General features: G+C 38.7%; 1 protein-coding gene across 7 annotated transcripts in view; it reads left to right on the top strand.

Moving 5' to 3' along the window:
- The window catches only part of DMD (dystrophin), a 994758-nt gene that overhangs the window by 248700 nt on the left and 725300 nt on the right, over positions 1–20758 (top strand). For 5 of the 7 annotated variants that reach the window (XM_044441363.1, XM_044441361.1, XM_044441362.1 and 2 more), the window contains exons 8-9: positions 13660–13838; positions 15724–15858. In XM_044441363.1, the coding sequence (XP_044297298.1) occupies positions 13660–13838; positions 15724–15858 (314 nt within the window). The remainder of the gene's footprint in view (positions 1–13659; positions 13839–15723; positions 15859–20758) is intronic. The other 2 variants (XM_044441365.1, XM_044441364.1) reach the window with 1 other exon arrangement.

Here is a 20758-nt window from a genome sequence, read left to right as displayed (position 1 = left end):
TATTTAAAGTTTTTTATATGCCGTCCCCTTACTACATAGCCTCAGGACTGCTCACTGCAATAAATATTCACAGTATTCACATATTGGTGACACTTCATCCAAACATCAGATGATTTGCCCCACAAGTTTCATGTAAATCAGTGTGGGCCTCCAGATAAAATGGGAGTACAACCCCCATCTGCCCTGGTCAGCATAAAGCTTAACCTCCTCAGAAGAAAATGACATCTAATTTGGCATGGGCATGAGCAGGTTTATCCACAGAATCTCCAGCACATTGGTCACAATGGGTCTTTGAGGATTCATCCAATTGTATTTCAAAGCTTACACCGGAATATTTTCATCATTTGAAAACCTCTACCAGATGAGATAGCAGTTGCAATGCTGGGAGAGGAGTGAGATATATTTGCCACCATCCCAGCAACAGGATAAGATCACAAATAGATTATCATTATGAATTGATTTTGCTACAAGTTCTCTGCTATTTGCATTCTAATTGCTGACACATTTCATCACGCTTGGCTCCCTAAAAGTAGCGTGGTGCTGAATATTTCAAGGCTGCCATTTTCAGCAATTTGTGAAAGTGCAAGGGTGAAATGGATACTCCAGCAAAAGAACTAGAGGCGGGGGAGAATTTCAAGTAATTTCTCCACTGGGGAGTGGAATGTAGGAAGTGGCTTGTTTTACTGGTTGCTTTTTTTACTCTAAGAACACCCTGTGCAAAATCACAACAATGCAAGATTCTTAGTGGGGAAGCTTTCAGCAGGCTATGCTGCCTATCGCATGGCCTGCTGAACATTCAGCAACTGCTGCCAGGTTGAAAACTTCACTGTTAAGAGCTCTGCATTGCTGTGATTAAAGTAGAGCTTTTAGAGTGTTAGGGAAGCTTCCACACCCCAAAGATCTAAAATTTCTGTTCTAGCTCACAGTATCGTGGGGCTCATAGCACAGAGGCGTTCATCACAGCAGCAGTCCTGAATGATCAGCAGACTGTACATCTTAATTGCCTATATAAATTGAACTGGCAAATATCTTTGAACTGGCAAATTTTGAATAGCAAAATGTCCCACAGATGGTGGGTTACAACTGCAAAAGTTCTCACAGCTGTTGGTGATGATCTAACCTCAGTCAAGTGTATATGCTCCAGTTACTGCAATGGCAGTGGGGCAAAAAGCCATTTATATAGTTCACAAATCAAAATGTAATGTCATATAGTGACTCCACACAAGCCCTTTTATTTATTTATTGTATTTATTTCCTGCCTTTTTTTGTCAAGAAACTCAAGTTCACTTACATAGCTCTCACAACCCTGTGAAGTAGGTTGGGCTAAGAGTCTGTGAAGTAGGTTGGGCTAGCCCAGAGTCATCCAGTTTGCGCCATTGCTGAGTAGGGACTAGAACCCAGATCTCCTGAGTTCCAGTTCTGCACTCTTATCCACTACACTAGACTGGCTCTCTATAATGCTAGCATGGGGGCAGCCAACCTTGCTCCCGAGACAGTTAGGTGTATGGCAAGGGAATGCCTGATATTTGAGGTAGCCTTCCAACTTAGTGTATATTCAACTGAATTTGCTTCAGTTTTTCATGCATCCATTGTCTTTTTTCTACCCTCTTTACTCTTTAATTTCATGGTATACATTTTTAAAACAAGGTTTCTATTTCTTCTTTATTATTTTGCTTAGATTCTGGGGAGGTTGATGAAAAACGTGCTTCCTAGCAGCATTCCAAGAAGGTTATTTGGTTTCATCTTGATTCATATCTTTGAAACTGCCATCTCATTGAACTAAACTCTCCTGCATAAATTATTTCTCACTAAAGGCACAATTCTATACATGTTTAGAAATATATTGCAAAACTCCCAGGATTCCCTGGGCAGCAATAATAGCCAAGGGATGCTGGGAACTATAGGATATTTTTCTATCTAAACATTTGTAGGATTTTCACCCTTACCTGTTTCATTTCATTATACAGATATTCAAGGAGAATGTGTGGATCTTCTTGAAAAGCTATGTGAAACAGTTATTCAAGGTTAAAAAAAATCAATATCATTTTACATGTTCCCTGCTATAGGATGCATAGGTATCTTGAATACGGTTTGAATGATCACAAATAGAGATAATTATCTATAGTAAGATCCCATCTCTAAGATCACTCATTCAAAACAGCTCACCTGCTTCTGTTTGAAGACAGTTGAGTTGTATTAGATGATTCTGCCCCCCCTTTTTTAAAGTTAATGAGCTGACTGCTCGTAAAAGTCAATGGTCTGGAATTGAAAATTAATTCTATCACAGTCCATATCTTTATATCTTCAGTACTTTTTTATACAGTTTATCAAATTCCCTTTAGACTGGCAAGATGTATTCTGCTATTGCATATAGACTTTAAGCTATTTAACCTTTCCATTTGTTTCTATAACACTTTGCTGTAATATCTTGCTTGAAGTATAATGTACAAATATAAAAATGTTGTGTACTTTGGAACATTTCACTTTTACTTTGCATTGATAGGCTTAGTTCCATGTATTATCAGGTTCTTATGGTTGCTTGTGCTATATGTACATCATTTAAGAATTAGGGAACTGTGGCACATAACCATTTGCTACTAGACAGACCCCATTTAGAATGCAGTATTTCATATTTGCTTTCTCTTCATAGTATTTTGATAGTAAACAGTGTACAAATCCTCATTTTCTATGATGAAATGTTATAAAAGGGTGACTTGATTTAGAGCAAGGTTATCTGACAAGAAAAAAAGGCCAATATAAACCATTGAATTAAATCAAGTTTCCCAATGTTATTTCCTCACATATTTCATAAACAATGGTGGAAGGCAGCCTATTAACCCAGGTTAATCTCCAGCTGAATACAACACTGTTTACTTTTTCATTCTACAAACATACTTTGAATCTATTTGTAATGCTGTACTGATGTTTCATGTTTCCTTTCTTAACTTAAAGAAGAAATGTCTTTAAAAAATTTCATGTAAAGTGGTATTACCAGCAACAATTACAGGTTTCAAAATTAGAAAAATACAGGGATCAGCACACTGGAGAACTTGCCATTTCCTCCTCCAAATGTTTTTCTGTGCCACTTTGAGGCCTACTACTCATCATATTAATCATGTAGTCTGCAGCTGAAGATGGTCTTGTCTACTCTTATGCAAGCATGTGTGGTTCCAATTCAGATCAGGACCATAGACTCCAGGAGGGGATGGTTAAAATTCTCATGACTTTTTTTTTTAATCTTTCCCCCACAAGGGGGTTAAAAATAGAAGTCCATTAATGCACCTTTCACCCAACTCCACCTTCACAAATTATTTAGCACGTAAAATTAAAAAAGGCCATGACTGGTAGGTAGAAGTTTTACTAGACATATTGCAGCAGTTTTTCACGTGCAAATGGAAAACCTTTGTCTGGTAGATAGAATGAGAATCGCTGAGGGAGGAGGATTTCAAATATATTTGAGAATACAATTGCTTCTTTATTTTTATCCACTCTGCACTGTAGAACACTGAATGAAGTACTAGTTGTCTATGGATCTTTTCACACTGTTGTCCACATCAGACACTCAATTACTATGCTTAGATGCACAGGAAAAGTAGCAAGGTAATGGAGTACTTAAGTAAAGCAAATCAGAGCATTCTACTACTATAAATTTTGGTGTAGTCTTTCCAGAAGTTGACTATCAATGGCAACATGGATTGAATAGGCAACATAAGCACTGTAGAGTGATTTAGTAATTCTTTTTCCCATGGTGGGTTTTTTAAATACATGATGCAGGTAAATAAAAAGACCACAGATTCTCTGTCAGTAATCAGTCATCAGGTCTGTGGAATGAACTGTTACTCCCCAAGAGTTATCTTTTATTAGTGGAGAGTGCTTTTATGATCACAGCCTTATTTTCTTTATATTACTGTATTTTTACTTCCAGAGCTAAAATGGACTAGAAGTAGACTATATTATCCATCCATGACCTTGCTTGGTTCTTGCATTTTTAAGTTAGGATTGGATGCTTTAGTTTTAGTATTAGGAAATCTGTCCCATAATCATCCAATGACTTACCTCAACCCATAAATCTGCTATATAAAATTACCTTTAGTAAGTCATGATCTGAACTAAATTGTAGCTGAAACCTTCATCTTCATTGCTAATGATCCAAACCATTTAGCTCTACTATTTACATTTGTTTAAGCAGCAAAGGGGCTTAGGCACCACTATTGTACAATATTCATTTATTTAAGAGAATTTTGTTGAAATGAATGGCAGTTGTTCTATGGTATAGTGCTTGATCAATTGAGCCTGAAGTCTCTGGACTACAGTGAAGACTCACTTGATCAGGTTTTTGCACTTGGTCATGATACTTAAGAACACATTTTATCAGCACCAAAATACCGAAGTGCACAGAAATGTGTGTGTGTGTGTGTGTGTATGTTAAAATAGGTGATACCTCAGAATGAATTAATCCTACTTCAAATGTTAAAGTTATATTAAGTTTTCATACTTCAATGTTTTAGAATCGTTGCATCATAGACATGCTGGAGTTCAGTGCACGTTGTTCATAAATAAAACATGTAAAGGGAAACAAAATGCATTACCTCTGAGATAAGCGCAAGTGACAGGGTGGAGCATGGTGGAATTCTTTGCTTTCCCTTCCTTTATTCACAAGCCTTTGGTGAGAGACACACATGCCACAATGCACTGAGCCCCACTTGGTAGATGAGGCCCCTATCAGCTTCACATATATTGAGCCACATAACATCATATTCAGCCATGCTGTTTGTCCCAGGTTTATTTTTGCTGAACTTCAGTACAAATGATTTTATTGTAAACATTTAGAAAAGCTGCATTATTCCCTCATCTGAACATTGTTTCCTTGAGATATAGCCAAGTAGTTGAGTAACTCAGCTGAGGATGAAGTAGCCCATATCCCGTTAGCTTCAGAGCTTAGCTCACCTAAATCATTCCTTAAAATTTTGAATACAACTGGCACCTTGTTTCAATCCCATCTGGACTAGCAAATGAGAAGAGTTTAATCCAGGTAATATTTGTATGCTTCAGTTTTCCTTCAGTTTTTAAAAACTGAATATTGTCAACAATGGAGTGAATGGCTCTATTTTACTTGTGTTTTGTGGCTTTTGAAACATATTGAGACTTACTTATCACTGTTTTGATGGATTCATTTATTGAACAGGTGATGTCAATAAACAATTGCCAATTGTTTTGAAATCTTTCTGAATGAAAATAGGTAGTTTGGAAGTTATCACTACAAATGTATTGCTCAGATCATTTTATAAGTATTACTTTGAACTCATCTGCACTGAGAGTCATCACACATTTGAATATTCCTAAGTATTTGAGATCATTTTACACCATCTGTTTAATGAATAATCTAGTATCTCTGTATGAAGAAAAATATTAATGAATGTATTCAACTACACAAAACTAAATGTATGCTACATTACATCAGCATTACAATTAAACACAAAAAAACTATCTTTCTGCCCACTGAAATCCTCTGAGTCATTTGTGGCATATCAGTGTTCTTAAAGGAAATAAAATGAACTAGCTTTCAGTTGATTGAAATCTCTATGCCTAAATGCCACAAGCAGATATGAAAGTGGCTGTGTGGCTTTATGCCTATACTGCTTAAATTCACAGTTGGAAAAGTTATTATATACTGCTGCCTTGATACTAATTGACAAAGCTTGATATTAATTGACAAAGCTTGATATTAATTGACAAAGGCCTTTTTGTGAGGATTAGTTCAGAAATTCATGACAACCATGGGCCTATCTCAACTAGTATCTGAGTCCACTTATTAACTGGGCATGCTTTGGGTAAGGTTTTCTGTGTGGGATGGGATGAAAGTGATCTGGTCATGGAGGAACTTTCTATAGTTGCATTACCTAGAGATGTTTAGATTTATTGGAACTTGAAGCTTCTGCCAGGAGGGAAGCAACTAAGAAGATCTGCCCAAGAAGACTGATGGATTCAGATGGTTGCTGTGCATTTTCATGTTACCTTAACAGGTGAAAGTTGACCGGTTCTATGAAGGCCTACAACACCTTCTAGAATTAACACCAAAAAATTATGTCCTTATCATCATGGGGGATTGGAATGCTAAAGTAGGAAGCCAACAGATAACTGGAATAACAGGCAAGATGGAGTACAAAATGAAGCAGGGCACAGGCTGGTAGAATTCTGTCAAGATAATACAATGGTAATAGCAAACACTCTTTTCCGACAACCCAAAAGACAACTCTACACATGGATATTATCCGACAGTCAACACAGAAGTCAGATTGACTATGTGCTCTTCAGCCAAAGATGGAGAAGCTCTATACAGTCAGTAAAAACTAGACCAGGAGCTGATTGTGGCTCAGATCATGAGCTTCTTGTTGAAAAAATTAGGCTTAAATTGAAGAAAGTAGGGAAAACCACTAGGCCACTCAGGTATGACCTAAATCATATCCCTGATGAATATACAGTAGAGGTGACAAATAGATTTAAGGAATTAGATCTTATAGACAGAGTGCCTGAAGAATTATGGACGGCAGTTCGCAACATTGTACAAGAGGTAGCAACTAAAACAATCCCAAAGAAAAAAAAATGCAAGAAAACAAAATGGCTGTCTGAGGAAGCTTTAGAAATAGCTGAGGAAAGAAGGGAAGCGAAAGGCAAGGGAGAAAGAGAAAGACACACCCAATTGAATGCAGAATTCCAGAGAATAGCTAGAAGAGATAAGAATGCCTTCTTAAATGAAAAGTGCAAAGAAATAGAAGAAAACAATAGAATAGGGAGGACCAGAGATCTCTTCAAGAAAACTGGAGATATGAAGGGAATGTTTCATGCAAAGATGGGCATGATAAAGGACCAAAATGGCAGGGAGTTAACAGAGGCAGAAGAGATTAAGAAGAGGTGGCAAGATTACATGGAGGAACTATACAAGAAAGAGCTTAACGTCCCTGATAACCACGATGGAGTGGTCACTGACCTCGAGCCAGACATCCTGGAATGTGAAGTCAAATGGGCCTTAGGAAGTCTGAGCAACAACAAAGCTAGTGGAGGCAACAGTATTCCAGCTGAGCTATTCAAACTATTGAGTGCTACACTCAATATGCCAGCACATTTGGAATACTCAGCAGTGGCCACAGGATTGGAAAAGGTCCGTTTACATTCCGATCCCAAAGAAGGGCAATGCCAAAGAATGTTCAAACTACCGCACCATTGCACTCATTTCACATGCTAGCAAAGTTATGCTCAAAATCCTACAAGCTAGACTCCAGCAGTATGTGGACTGAGAACTACCAGAAGTACAGGCAGGATTTCGAAGAGGGAGAGGAACTAGAGATCAAATTGCCAACATACGCTGGATCATGGAGAAAGCTAGGGAGTTCCAGAAAAACATCTGCTTCATTGACTATGCTAAAGCCTTTGATTGTGTGGACCACAACAAATTGTGACAAGTTCTTAAAGAGATGTGAGTACCAGACCATCTTATTTGTCTCTTGAGAAACCTATATGTGGGTCAAGAAGCAACAGTGAGAACTGGGCACGGAACCACTGATTGGTTAAAAATTGAGAAAGGAGTTCGGCAAGGCTGTATACTGTCGTCCTGCCTATTTAACTTATATGTAGAGCACATCATGAGAAAGGCGAGGCTAGATGAACCACAAATCAGAATTAAGATTGCTGGGAGAAATATCAACAACCTCAGATATGCAGATGATACCACTTTAATGGCAGAAAGTGAAGAGGAACTAAACAGCCTCTTGAAGCGGGTGTAGGAAGAGAGCGCAAAAGTTCACTTGAAACTCAACATTAAGAAAACTAAGATCACGGCATTCAGTCCTATCACTTCCAGGCAAATAGATGGGGAAGAAATGGAGATAGTGACAGATTTTATTTTCATGGGATCCAAGATCACTGCGGATGGGGACTGCAGCCAAGAAATTAAAAGACACTTGCTCCTGGGGAGGAAAGCTATGGCAAATCTAGACAGCAGAGACATCACCCTGCCAACAAAAGTGCGTATAGTCAAGGCTGGACCAAGCTGGACCATAAGGAAGGCTGGGCACTGAAGAATTGAGGCCTTTGAATTGTGGTGCTGGAGGAGACTCCTGCGAGTCCCTTGGACTGCAAGGTGATCAAACTGGTCAGTCCTAGAGGAGATCAACACTGACTGCTCTTTAGAAGGTCAGATACTGAAGATGAAACTCAAATACTTTGGCCACCTAAGGAAGGACTCCCTGGAGAAGAGCCTAATGCTGGGAATAATAGATGGCAAAAGAAGAAGGGGACAGCAGAGAATGAGGTGGCTAGATGGAGTCACTGAAGCAGTTGGTGTGAGCTTGAATGGACTCCGGGGGATGGTGGAGGACAGGAAGGCCTGGAGGAATGTTGTCCATGGGGTCACGATGGGTCGGACACGACTTTGCGACTAACAACAGTGCTTCTGGATTTATGTGAGGCCTTATTTGATGCATACCACTTTCTGTTTCACTGTCAGATACATTATAATATCCTGTTTTTCTATGACTGTTTGATGCTTCAAAACAAAATCATCTTGCTTAAGCAATGCATTTTTCCCTCTATAGGTGCAAAACTGTTCATTAAACGAGAGCTTAAGAAATGGCCATCTAATGCAACTGCTGGCATATAGCCAAATCCACCTCTGCAAAATAAATAAATAAAGAATACATTATTTGGGATTAGTTAAATTCTCCAGATAATTAGCATGACCCTTGGAGTCATTATAATTAGCATGACAATTTAAAGACAAACCTAAATAGAGAACCAGTTTTCTAAGATGTGAATATATAGCAGTGTTTGCCCATATCCATAATCTGACATTTAACAGATTTTTCCTGATGGAGTTTTGTGTGAGCAGAATTTACCAAGAGGCCTAGGAGATGAAATTTATTGCTTAATGCTTTGTATCATGAACTGACATATTGGTCCTTGGGAATGTCACGGTTGTCAAAGGTTTCTAGCTAATAAGATATTTTGGGGCTTGATTAACCATGGTAAGAGTTCTTTGTGAAAGCAATAATTACATAATCAATGTCACACCTTTTTCCCAACTAGGATATATACATAAAAATTGTTATCTAGAAATGCCATTGTTCTTTTGTATTCTGTTTACCCTAAAACCTGGGATCTAGAGAATAATAATTGGTACAATGAGGTGCAGGGAGGGCTAGTTGTCTATTTTTCTTCAGTAGATTTCATGATGGCTACCCTCAGAGGACAGCTTACAGTAACCAAATCGAACATAAAAATAGTGAAATAATCATATGAGAGGGCAATCATGTGGACCCTAAAGATTGTCTGGGAGACCATAGGATACTTCTGATTCCAAGATCCATGTCTGGACACAGAATTCCAGTCTCAGACCTGGCTATCTGTGCTGATTCCCTCCATTTCTCAGAGCTGGGAAAGAAAGAACTGAATCTACTGTTTCACCAAGGTTGGGAAATCCACCTCTGAAAATGTTAAAGAGAATATTCCAATGAGCAAGGAGGAGAGGAGATGCCAGGATTTGATGGATCTTGACAACACCCCAACCTCTTTCCATCTCCTGTTGATCACCCTCAACTAGTTGGCCAAACATAGCCATATAGCAAAAATGCAGAGTGGGGTTTACATGAAGGTGGAAAATGCTTCTGCCACTTCTGCTTTTCATTGATGATTTTAGACCTTCAAATTTGGGGTCAGGCAATCATCAAGGGGACAAACGTAAAACACCTGCAGATGAAAAACTTATAAAGGTAATCCTAACTGGAATTTTTTTAAAAAATACTTTGCGTTCTCATAGAAACTAGTAGAGAGGGAGCCACTTACATTTCCCTGGGGATAGGGTTTCAAAGAGTTCTCGGATTTCAGATTATCTCTCCAGCCCAGTAGTTCCTGCAGAAAGACCAAAAAGCAGGGTCTCAGAAGCCCAATGCAAGGTTTTGGTGGATTCATATGAGTACAAGAGCTCCTTTGACTAATCTAATCCCTAGCCATGGAGCATTTTAAAGGCCAAAGCCACCACCTTAATTTGGCGATGTAGTGAGTACAAAACAGGTGTAGTATGAACAGAAAGTGTAGCTCCTCAAAGTGTTCTTCCTGCTGTAGTCTACACCAGTCAACGCTCCCATCTATCTCTAAGGGCATTCCCATGCAGTGTATAACCTAGACTGGAGTAAATAAAGACATGTGTGTCAGATTCAAGATCTTATTTCCCTAGATAAGAATACAACTGGCAAACTAACAGAAACTGAAAAAGTATTCCTGGATATTCCTAATACCTGTACTTGCAAAGAAATTGCTGACTCCAGGAGCACGCACAACTCCAGACACCCCATGCATGAGAATGATTATCTGGATTCATTTCAGTTGGGCTTCAGGCTAGATTTTACTGAAGAAATAGCCTTGGCCACTTTGTATGATGACCTATACTGGGAGTGACACAGGGAGAGTGCAACCTTGTTGATGCAGCTGGATCTCTTGGAGGCTTTCATAACCATTGACTATGGTATCCTTCTAGAATGACTGGCTGAGATGGGAGTGGGGGCCATTGCATTGCACTGGTTGCACTTATACTTGGAAGGCCATTTCCAGAATGTAGTGCTTGGGGAATACTGAGTCCAAGAAGTGGCTTCTTTAGCACGGAGTTCTCAGAGGTCTCTTCTGAGCTTCGTACTATTCAACATCTACATGAAACTGCTGAGTGGGCTCATCCAGAGTTTTAGTGTGTTGCCATCGGAATGCTGATGACAGACAGCTCTATTTATTCTAAACATCAGCCGGTGAGGCTGTGGATGTGCTAAACTGGCACCTGGCTATGAGAGTAGACTGGAGGAGGGCCAACAACTGAAATTTAATCCAGACAAGACTGAGATGCTGTTGTTGAGTGGTTTCTTTGAATTGCGGGTGTTCAACCTGTTCTAGATGGGGTCAAACTCCCAGAACAAGCATATTCATAGTTTGTAGGTGCTCTTTGATCCATCCTTGTCACTTGGGGTATGGGTGGAATCAGTGACTCAGAACACCTTCTATCGGCTATGCCCCTATCTGGACAGGGATAGCCTGGTGTCAGTTGTCTGCCTTAGTAATCTCTAAACTGGATTATTGCAATGCATTTTATGTGGGGCTGCCCTTGAAGATGGTTCAGAAACTGCCACTAATACAGAATGAGGCAGATGGAATAATAATTGAGATATGTATGTCCGAAAATATAAGAGCAGTTCTGGCCTGCTTGCATTAGCTGCCTGCATGCTTCCAGTCCCAAATGAAGGGGTTGGTTTTAACCTATAAGCCTTACACGACTTAGGACACAAAACTTATCAGAACATCTCTCCCAACTGTAATCAGCCCAGACACTGTGCTCCATCTCTGGGTCTTTGCCCCAAGTGCCAACTCTGTGGGAGGTGTGGAGAATGGCAACAAGGGGGAGGGCTTTCTTTGGGGTGGCACCCCATCTATGGAATAACCTCCATATTACTGTCACTGAATCTGTCATTTTTTCTGGTACCAGGTTAAGACTGCCCTCTTTTCTGAAGCTTTTAACAACTTATTCAGCCACTGGGAGGCTAAAGGAGGATCACTCAATCTTTTGCACAGTCTCTCTCTCTCTTGTTCACTTTGCTATTCCTTGATATTGTCCATTTTAACTAGTGGCTTTTAGCTGTTTCAAATGTTTATTTTTTCTGATTTTCTGATATTTTTATTGTACTGTTATCATCTGTTTTTATGGACTGTGTAAACCACACAGATTGCTTCAGCTGTAGGGAAATATGGAAATACAATAAACAAACAAACAAATGTGGCTGCAGCCCATTTGTGCTGCATAAGGCTCAGCTCACCTACTGTGACTGATTGCAGTCTCTTAGCTCAAGCTGAGATTTCATCTACAGTCTCTTCATACGTACGCTGTTAGGATGTCTCCTTCCCTTCCCTTCCCTTCCCAGCCAGGGCTAGGACACATGAGAGACCCAGGATTTTTATCTGCTGTACATATACAGTGGTACCTTGGCTCACAAATGCCTCAGTTCATGACCAAATCGGGTCGCAAACAGACATTTTGGAAAAATTTGGCCTCAGGTCGCAAACTCCACATCCGGTGACAATTGTGATCATGGCCATCTTCACTGCACGGACACTCCAAACAATAACCTTCTCCCCACCCACCACGAGGGGGAGCCATGGGGGCATGCTCACCTCTGTCAAGGCCGTCCCGGCTCCTCACCACCGCCCCACTTCCGAGCTGGAGGAAGGTCCCTTTGCAGGCACTCACCCAGCTCTGGGAGGGGGAGCAGGAGTGGGAGGTCAGAGAGGCGGGTGCAGGAGAGCTCCTCCGGCCAGGCCACAAGGACGGAGGTAAGGGCTGCTTTCCATGGGCTGAGGTAAGGGGAGGCGAGGGACAGGGATGTGGCTGGCCAAGTGGGGTGCCTCCTGCCTCCCCCCACTGCGTCCACCCCTGGGCTTGGTGAGGCAGCCATGGCTTGGCCCGCAGCCCAGGGACATGGCTCATATTTTATTTTTGTGGTTTAAAAAAAATTACATATTCATTTATTTATGCATTTATAACTTTTGTATGCTGTCCTTTATGTATAACATAAAGTTATGGTAAATAATGGATTAACCTTATTTACATTGAACCTTATGGGGAATTTTTACTTGGTTCACGATTTTGCACAGAATCATGGAACGAATTAAGTTCCTGAGCTGAGGTATCACTATATAAATAGAAAATTAATGTGCATCATATTTTTGATGTAGTTATGACTTTAGGAGAGGTGTATCAAATGTCAGTTTGCCTCTGATCTTGCAGATCTTAGGAAAGCTGGGATGTAGTTATTTTGCTAAGACCTCATTGCTATGAATAGCATTTGGATTTCTGCCATGCTTATGTTAAGCACTTATGGGATTAATGATAAATTCTTATACTACAACCTCTTTACATCTTGATCAGTGAGTACTTGAGGTAAATTAAATGGCCAACAAAGCAATGCTGCAGAACTCATGTTTTCTCAAATTGTTATTGACTTGAAATGTTGGGTTCAGTCAACTTTTTCTTGGTGACATGCTTATTTGTTTTTTGTTTAGTTCTTAAATGTTTCCCTAAGTACATATGCAGAGCAGCATAATTTTTTTCATCTAATTTAACTGGAGACACATGCACCAGCAGGACCTTGGAAAGGGCATCTTTTCACTTTAATATGTTTTCTGTATTGCTTCAGGAAGCTATTGCCAATTGGTATACCCAAAGTATTCTGGTATAACTACTTTAGCTATTAACCTATCTATATTTTTGCAGCACTAACATGTCCCAAAATAAAATGAACCTATTATATGGTTTTTCTCTTTTGTTTGGTCAGCCTTTATGAAGGTTTTTAGTTCTTAATAAGGTGTTTGCATTTAAATACAACGATTACAAGTGATAAATATGCATAAGAATTAAGAAAGTAGCTTCCATGTTCTCTCTTCCTCTGGAACTTTTGCCCTTTCTAATTTGTGTTCAAGTTTTGTATGAAAGCTTAAAGTTGATTTTAATACTTTAATTAATCCCTGGTGGCTTATATGGACAATGGGCTGCTCATTAGCCTAGGCACTTTCTACAAAGCATTGCAAACTGTTTAATGTTCAATGTTGTGTGTGTTTGATATGTTTTTCCAGATGTTGCAACTGCGTATCCTGATAAGAAGTCCATCTTGATGTATGTGACCTCACTTTTCCAAGTCCTGCCCCAGCAAGTTACTTTAGAAGCTATCCAGGAAGTAGAAACATTGCCACGACGATCAAAGCACATAAGGGAAGAGCCAGTCCAGCCACATCAGCAACGCTTTTCTCAACAGGTTAACTCTGTGAATTTTTATTCTTTTTGATGGCCATTGAAGAGCATCTCTATATTTCCGTCAACAGACAGACCATGTTGTTTGAAGGGCCTTCTTTGCATGATATACATTGTTAACTGCTCTGCATGGAGTAAAGGGCTGTTTTTGAAACGTTGCAGTGTATGCTTTTTGAGAATTATGTGCTATAAAGCAGGCTTCAGTAGCATGCAGCACTTTACTTAAATCAGACAAGTATAAGGTAACCTTTTGTGTATATTTTTGTCTCAAGGCACTTATTTTGAAATTACTAAGCCTTTGCACATCCAATGCTTTAGGAGTATCATATACTATTTGATATAAAAGGCCATTTCATTTTTAATCTGGTTGATTCTGTTCATCTTTTGAAATAACATTAATGACTCAAAACCATTTTATGATACTTAAGGCTATGGGGTGTGGGGAGGGGTGGGGAGCTGGGCAAAGGCTGACCTGCTTTCTCAAGACAACAGCTATGTGGATCATTCCATACGGAAAGTTTTTAATGGGTATACTGCAGCAACTTCTTCATGTAGTGCTGTGTCCCAGATCAACATTATTCAATGGGTTTAATCCCATACTAGTCAGTTTTCAGAGGCCTCCTCCATCTTCGTATAAATAATAAAATATGCAAAACAAAAATATTTATCTCGTATGTCCTGAGAGAAACTCATTCCTAAATGTGGTTGTGTATACCTTATCTGCAATGTCTTTCAAGATAAGAACATATTAAAAAGGCCCTGGTGATAGCTTATTTCCAATATTATGTTTATTTGGGACATAACAGACTAGCTTCCTACCACTAGAAGCTTTCCTAGCTAATGTAACAGTGCCACAGTTGTGCACCTCCACACTTATGCTGAATGATGTTCTGGAGACCAATTTCCTCTCCTTTACTTCTCCTTCCTTCCTTCCTTCCTTCCTTCCTTCCTTCCTTCCTTCCTTCCTTCCCTGGAGTTCCACCTTTGGGACACTAAGATGTAGCATAGATATATGTGATTCTGCTGTTGCTTCCTTTTGTCCATGAATCCATCAGACCCCATGACTGGACAGGCATGATTTTACAGGTTATTTTCTTATGGAAATGTCACCATGTAGTAGAAAATGTCTATATCTCTTTTGTGAGTACTCCTTCCTAAAACTTTATTTCCTGTGGTGAAACAAGAGATAGAGCCATTTAAACATCTTCCACCAAAGACTTGCTTTCTATATTTTTCTTTTTAACTCGCCATTGTAACAGCCACACAAACGACTGGTGTGGAATCACTGCTGATTTATATAGTAGCATTTTCTTGCCAATAAATAAACAAGTCCTAGGGTAATTCAGATTTGCCTAAAAGTTCTCAAACCGTATATTTCTTTATTTGGGCAGGCTATGGCAACTGAAGAGAGGGACTAGCCATACTCAGAACTATATTTACTGAAGTTCTTAAAAATCTCAAGGCCTAAAAGGATTAATTAGCTGACTTATTTATGGGGCACTCAATCATTTTTAGACTTGTTGATCTGATGACTGCTTGCTGACAGCTGAGCACATTTATTCAGAACTTAGAACAAGTTCTTGCTACTTTGCTTTCTGAGTATACTGAATTATAGAGGTCTTTTACTGATTGTGGGTATCGTGCCAGGCATAATTAGCTGGCACTTCAAGGAGTCTTTCTGCTTCTTGTGAAAAAAATTAATATTAATGAAATGATTTGACTATCTACATATCTTTGAATCCTGAATGCCAATACTTTTTTTGCTTGTTTGTTTTCCAAGACAGAGTTAAACCACTAGTACCTTCCCTTGAAAAAAGTACATTTCATCCATTATATTCCATGCAGTCATGACTATATGTCTGATTTTCTTCCTAATTTCTTCTTCTTAGATCAAAGTCAGTGTAGCACAGGGTCATGTGCGCACCCCTTCACCTCCACCTAAACCTCGCTTCAAAAGCTATGCGTACACACAAGCTGCTTATGTCATGTCCCCTGACCCAAAAGGGAAGATGTTCCCTACACAGGTCTGTCAATATTACTGTTCATTGTGAATTTTTTCTTTCTATTTCTAATATGCCTATGCTTGCTCTAGAAGTTGTGTACTCTGTGGATTCTTTCATTTGTGTCCATTTTATTGTTCTGCAATGCTCTTTCTGCTGGTGGTGGTAGTGGTGGTGGTTTTAGTATTGATCAGTTCTTTCTGCTGTATATTTCACTTTTTGGCAAAATCAGGTCACAGGTACTTTTGTGTTAGATAAATATTAATGGACTGTGTGTGTTTAAACTGGCGTTCTTCCAAATATGAGTCTACTCTATAAATTAGTTTAAATAATAGGCTTACATCTGAATAAGTGCAGTAATACTCAGCATGTTTAAGGGAGATTGGCAAACAGCCTTCTCCCGTGTAACATGCACAGCTTTCTTGAATTTTATGATGTTTCATAAGAAACATAGAAACAGAGCGAGTCAGACGGGGTCTCCTGGCCCATCTAATCTGACCCCCAGCTCCAACTGGCTCTGCTCATGACATGCCCACCATGTGCATGTCCAGCCTATCTTTGAATATAGGATGTGGCATGGGAATTGGACATAAGATACATTGGTCTATAGCTTGGTATTTCAGTTTGTAGCATATGGGTATAGAGCCTCTCACCCACCCCGCCCGAGCTGCTTTGGCAAAAAATTCTTGTCTGAAAAAATGGGATTAAAATGCAATGAATAATGTTTCAGGTTAACAGATCTTTCTCCTCCATTCTGTGTCCCCATGCACCTACTCAAAAGCCTGTCCTGGAGACCTTCCCAAACACTGTGGGCTTTGTCATGAAAGGGCATAACTGCCTAAAATTGGGCTGGTGAACCTTGTACCAATAGATGCAGCTGTGCTGCCTAACTCATAGAAGCTGAGGTGCTGCCTAACAATAGACAGTATCATAGCTTTTGACATTGTCTTCCTTTGATATTTGAAATGTGGAGAAATAAATTGTGCTAGATGCATGTGAGATACTCCCTGACCATCACTTTAAATTTTCTAGCTGTCCAGCCTATGTAGTGCACATGTGATTGCAACCTCAGTCTGCAGGGTGGACTCTGTAGCATGAGTAGACTCGGCAAGAAATGCATTATCATTCTCTCTTTCTTCATGCTTCCATCTATCTATTTCCCTTTCTTGTCATCTATTCATCCTTATATTAGTTAACTTGATTTACTGAGAACTACAGTGAACTACGGCATGATTTGTTCATTGATCTGAACATGCTACAATGCTAATCTACCTGGCATTTGAACATGTCAAGGTTAAAGTGCCACTTATTCTCCATAGGGTTATCTTTCATTTTCTGTCCTCAGAAAACTGAAAATTAATTAGGGTAGATGAAAATTATTCAAATTCCCCTTTGTGGGCCTTTAGAACAAATATTGCCAAATATTGATGTCATACTTGATTAAATTTTGGTATCAGTTCTGATGAACAGTTGTTTTAATAGAATGATCAACTTTTAATAGCTTGATAGAGCAAACATAATTGAAATGGACAATTCATCTTTTTAGCAACCTAGAAAAATAACCTCAAAAGCAAAACAGAATAAATCCAGATAACTAAATAGTGTTTTAACTACCCATAGTTCACATGCTGACATTAACTATTTATGCGAACAATGCTGTCAATTTAATGAATAATATTACACTTCCATTTTTTTTAAATCATCTGAAGAAGTTCATCTCTCAAGAAGTTAATATGTAGAATTAGATTTAAAGAAAATCAGTTCATGGAGAGGGAGAAAAATGTACCTGTATTGTACCTTTGTACTAAGGAGTTGGTTTAGGGAGTTTTCTTTGCCGTTCCATCAGTGTAATTATTTGGTTTCCTGATGTATTTAAGCAGTATAAAAATAATCAAAACTTCTTCATGTGCTAAGAAAGAACACATATCTGTTATGTAATGAATGATTCATATACACTATTTATTCCCTGATTGTTCTAACAAATAGATAAAAAATAATGAAGTTCTTCTACAATAGCAATGGCTATATAAAAGCAATGGTAGCAATGGTCAAATATCAGCAGTAATAAGATTCTAATTGTCAATGGCATTCTGGGGAAGCCCACACAAAAAGAATGCTCTTCTAAAAGCAGACTGTGCTTGGACTAGGTTTCAAGATCTGGAAAGTGATGTAGCTTCCGTAGTGGTCTGATCAAGAAGGCAGTCTGGTCTAGCTGTCATGCAAGTAGTCACAGGATTGGCATCAGACCTAGGTATTTGCAGGATTAGGGCTAGTGTAATCATGAGGATGAGCTGGAAGCAACAGGAAGCTGTAGATCTTGTTTCAAAACTGAACGAGAACAGAAAAACAATAACATGATTTATTATGGTGGCCGCTTTGTGTCTCTCACTCGGCAACTGCCTCCAGTACTGCCACATCCTCACTTGTTTCTTGACTGTCCCTGATTTTGTTTTTACCTCTGGTCCTACCATGTCTTTGTTGATATTTAACCCTTTTATCTTCCTGACACCCCTTTTGCCTCTGATCCTACCACAGCCTGCCTGTATTTGACCATTGCCTGAATTGTTTTTTCCCACTATCACCCTGACCCTGGTGTTGCAGTTGTGGATACTGGCTGCTTATGTCCTGGAACTGACACCAAGGATAACTTTCTTGGTATACTATTTCAGAACTTAGGTGCTGCTCATAGGCACTATGTATGCAAGTCAGAGATGAGGACTGGTGTAATGGATATGGCTTCAAAATGAAGCAGAGGTCTTGAGAAGCATGTATGGGGAAGTGGATCTTCAGATATTCTGGGTAGGGCCAACTTAAAATATGAATTTGCAAATTTCCTTTGGGTCTAATGGATATAAAGTAACACAAATCAGAGACCTTTTCCCGTTTACCACAGGACAGTTACCCCCACCCTAGTATAATTCTAGAACTAGAATTTAAGGGTCTAAGACTTTATGGATTGAAAACAGCCCCTTTAATTAACCCAGAAGCAAATCGATAACCTGTGAAATGCAATCTGAAATAGTGACTAAGTCAGGAGTTGTCTTCTGAACTCATGTCATGCAGAAAAACCTCTTCTTTTGGTGATCCATAGAGATATTCATATATACAGCAGCAGCAGAAGGGTTTTAGATTTTTTTAAAATATCACTTATCTGGTTTCCATTTATTTTCTTGTTTTCTGGAGACAGAATGCATTTGGGATTGATAGGGACAAGTAAAAGAATGGTTTCCAAATCACCTAGAAAACTTTACTGTGGGAGTGCCACAAATAGTTTTCATATGGAGACAAACCTTTAAAGAACTAGTTATTTTTGAAAGTAATATTAATAATTTCTTAGAAAGTTTGTTTCTGCATGCCACAAATTATAGTTTCATCTTAAGATGTTTTGCTCAACCCTGCAGAAGATGTTGTATCAGGTCATTAGACAATATCAAATCATCATGCTATTGATCAAACATATTAAAACTAGTAGAAATATTTTCAAGAAGGGTTAGTATTCATTAAATATTCTCAATTCTTTGATAAATTTTTACTTAACATAATAGCCCTGTAATTTCAGTATTGATAAAGGTAACACATTTATATGCTAACTTCATTGCAACATATCACATGAAGGTTTATACTGGAATGTTACTAAGAGGAAATAATTTTAATTCAGGATTTTTGTTAGACCTCTTTCTGTAGGTTAGACCTCTGAAAACCCTAGCATCCAGTTGGCTCACAGTATCTCTTTGCGATTAGAAATTAGATTTATAGCAGATTAGTGCCTTAGAAAGTGGCTTGAAAGTAATTTCTTGAATAATTCAGAAATGCTGGTAGTATGAAATAAGACATTTCACAACTAAGCACTGCTATAAATGAAAGCTGTGTAAGAGTAGTCATCTGGTGTATATATAAATGCATAAATATGTGTCTATCACTATTTGGCTGATTCCGTCAGAATAAACAGGGGCAGAATGTAGGGAAGTAAGGTCATATTATTCTTACAGTGTAAGGTTTGCATGTAAATATTATGATCTGAATATGCATGATCCTATACTTAGAGCCTATGAAAAGGCATTTTTAGACAACTCAGAATAGGGATCAAGCAACAGAAGTATGTTGGATACTTCTGTTGCGTGGGTATCACAACTGTGTGCTCGATTCATTTCCCCTGTGCACAGACCTTTGGATCCTACTGATAGATAAACTCAGCAAAGAGAAGCACAGTCCCCTGAGGCTGCAGATTTCCAAGCTGTATTCTGTGATTGCCCATTTAGACTTCTTAACCAGGCTTCTCTTCACTTAAAATAAGTCACAAAACAGCATCGACTAAGGTGCCTGCTTCCTGCTATGAGCTGCATCTGAACAGCTTTGGGTCATGAAACATGAGGCAGTTCATTTACACAAGTTAGATGTCACTCGTTTAGGCTCATTTTTTTAATTGGGCAAAAGTATTGACAGGTCACATAATTTAGCCCCTAAATAAAAAGGCAAATAAGATGCTTACACTGGAAATACCAAAAGCACATGTTAGAAGAGTTCTTTAAATTCTTTTTAATTTTTATACATATGATCTCTGATCTCACAACTGCATTTCAGCTTTTAAAAAATACTTTTATTCTGATTAAATTTTGGCTAACCTGAACAGTAGCTTCTTAAGCTAGTTTTTTCCAGGCAGTTAGTCTTATCCAAAGATTTGTTTAGAAGTGAAAAGAACCATTGCTTTTCTTGACTTCAGAGATAATGGAAGGATTGATAAATATTGCTTGAAATACCATATGCATTGGAGGATGATTCTGCATACTCTGAAAAGTCAACCCAGTTGTCTAAGCCAATTGCTTTTAGGTTATACATTTGGTTACATTCTATTTAATTTAACCCATAACCTTATTTTATGCACAATTTATAACAATGTTATAATTTATAACAATGTAAATTACTA

The sequence above is a fragment of the Varanus komodoensis genome, unplaced genomic scaffold, assembly GCF_004798865.1.
Source record: "Varanus komodoensis strain SLA01 unplaced genomic scaffold, ASM479886v1 scaffold4, whole genome shotgun sequence".
In the NCBI taxonomy this organism is placed as follows: Eukaryota; Metazoa; Chordata; class Lepidosauria; order Squamata; family Varanidae; genus Varanus; species Varanus komodoensis.
The sequence above is the reverse complement of the archived record's forward strand: the minus strand, read 5'-3'. Positions and strand labels throughout refer to the sequence as shown.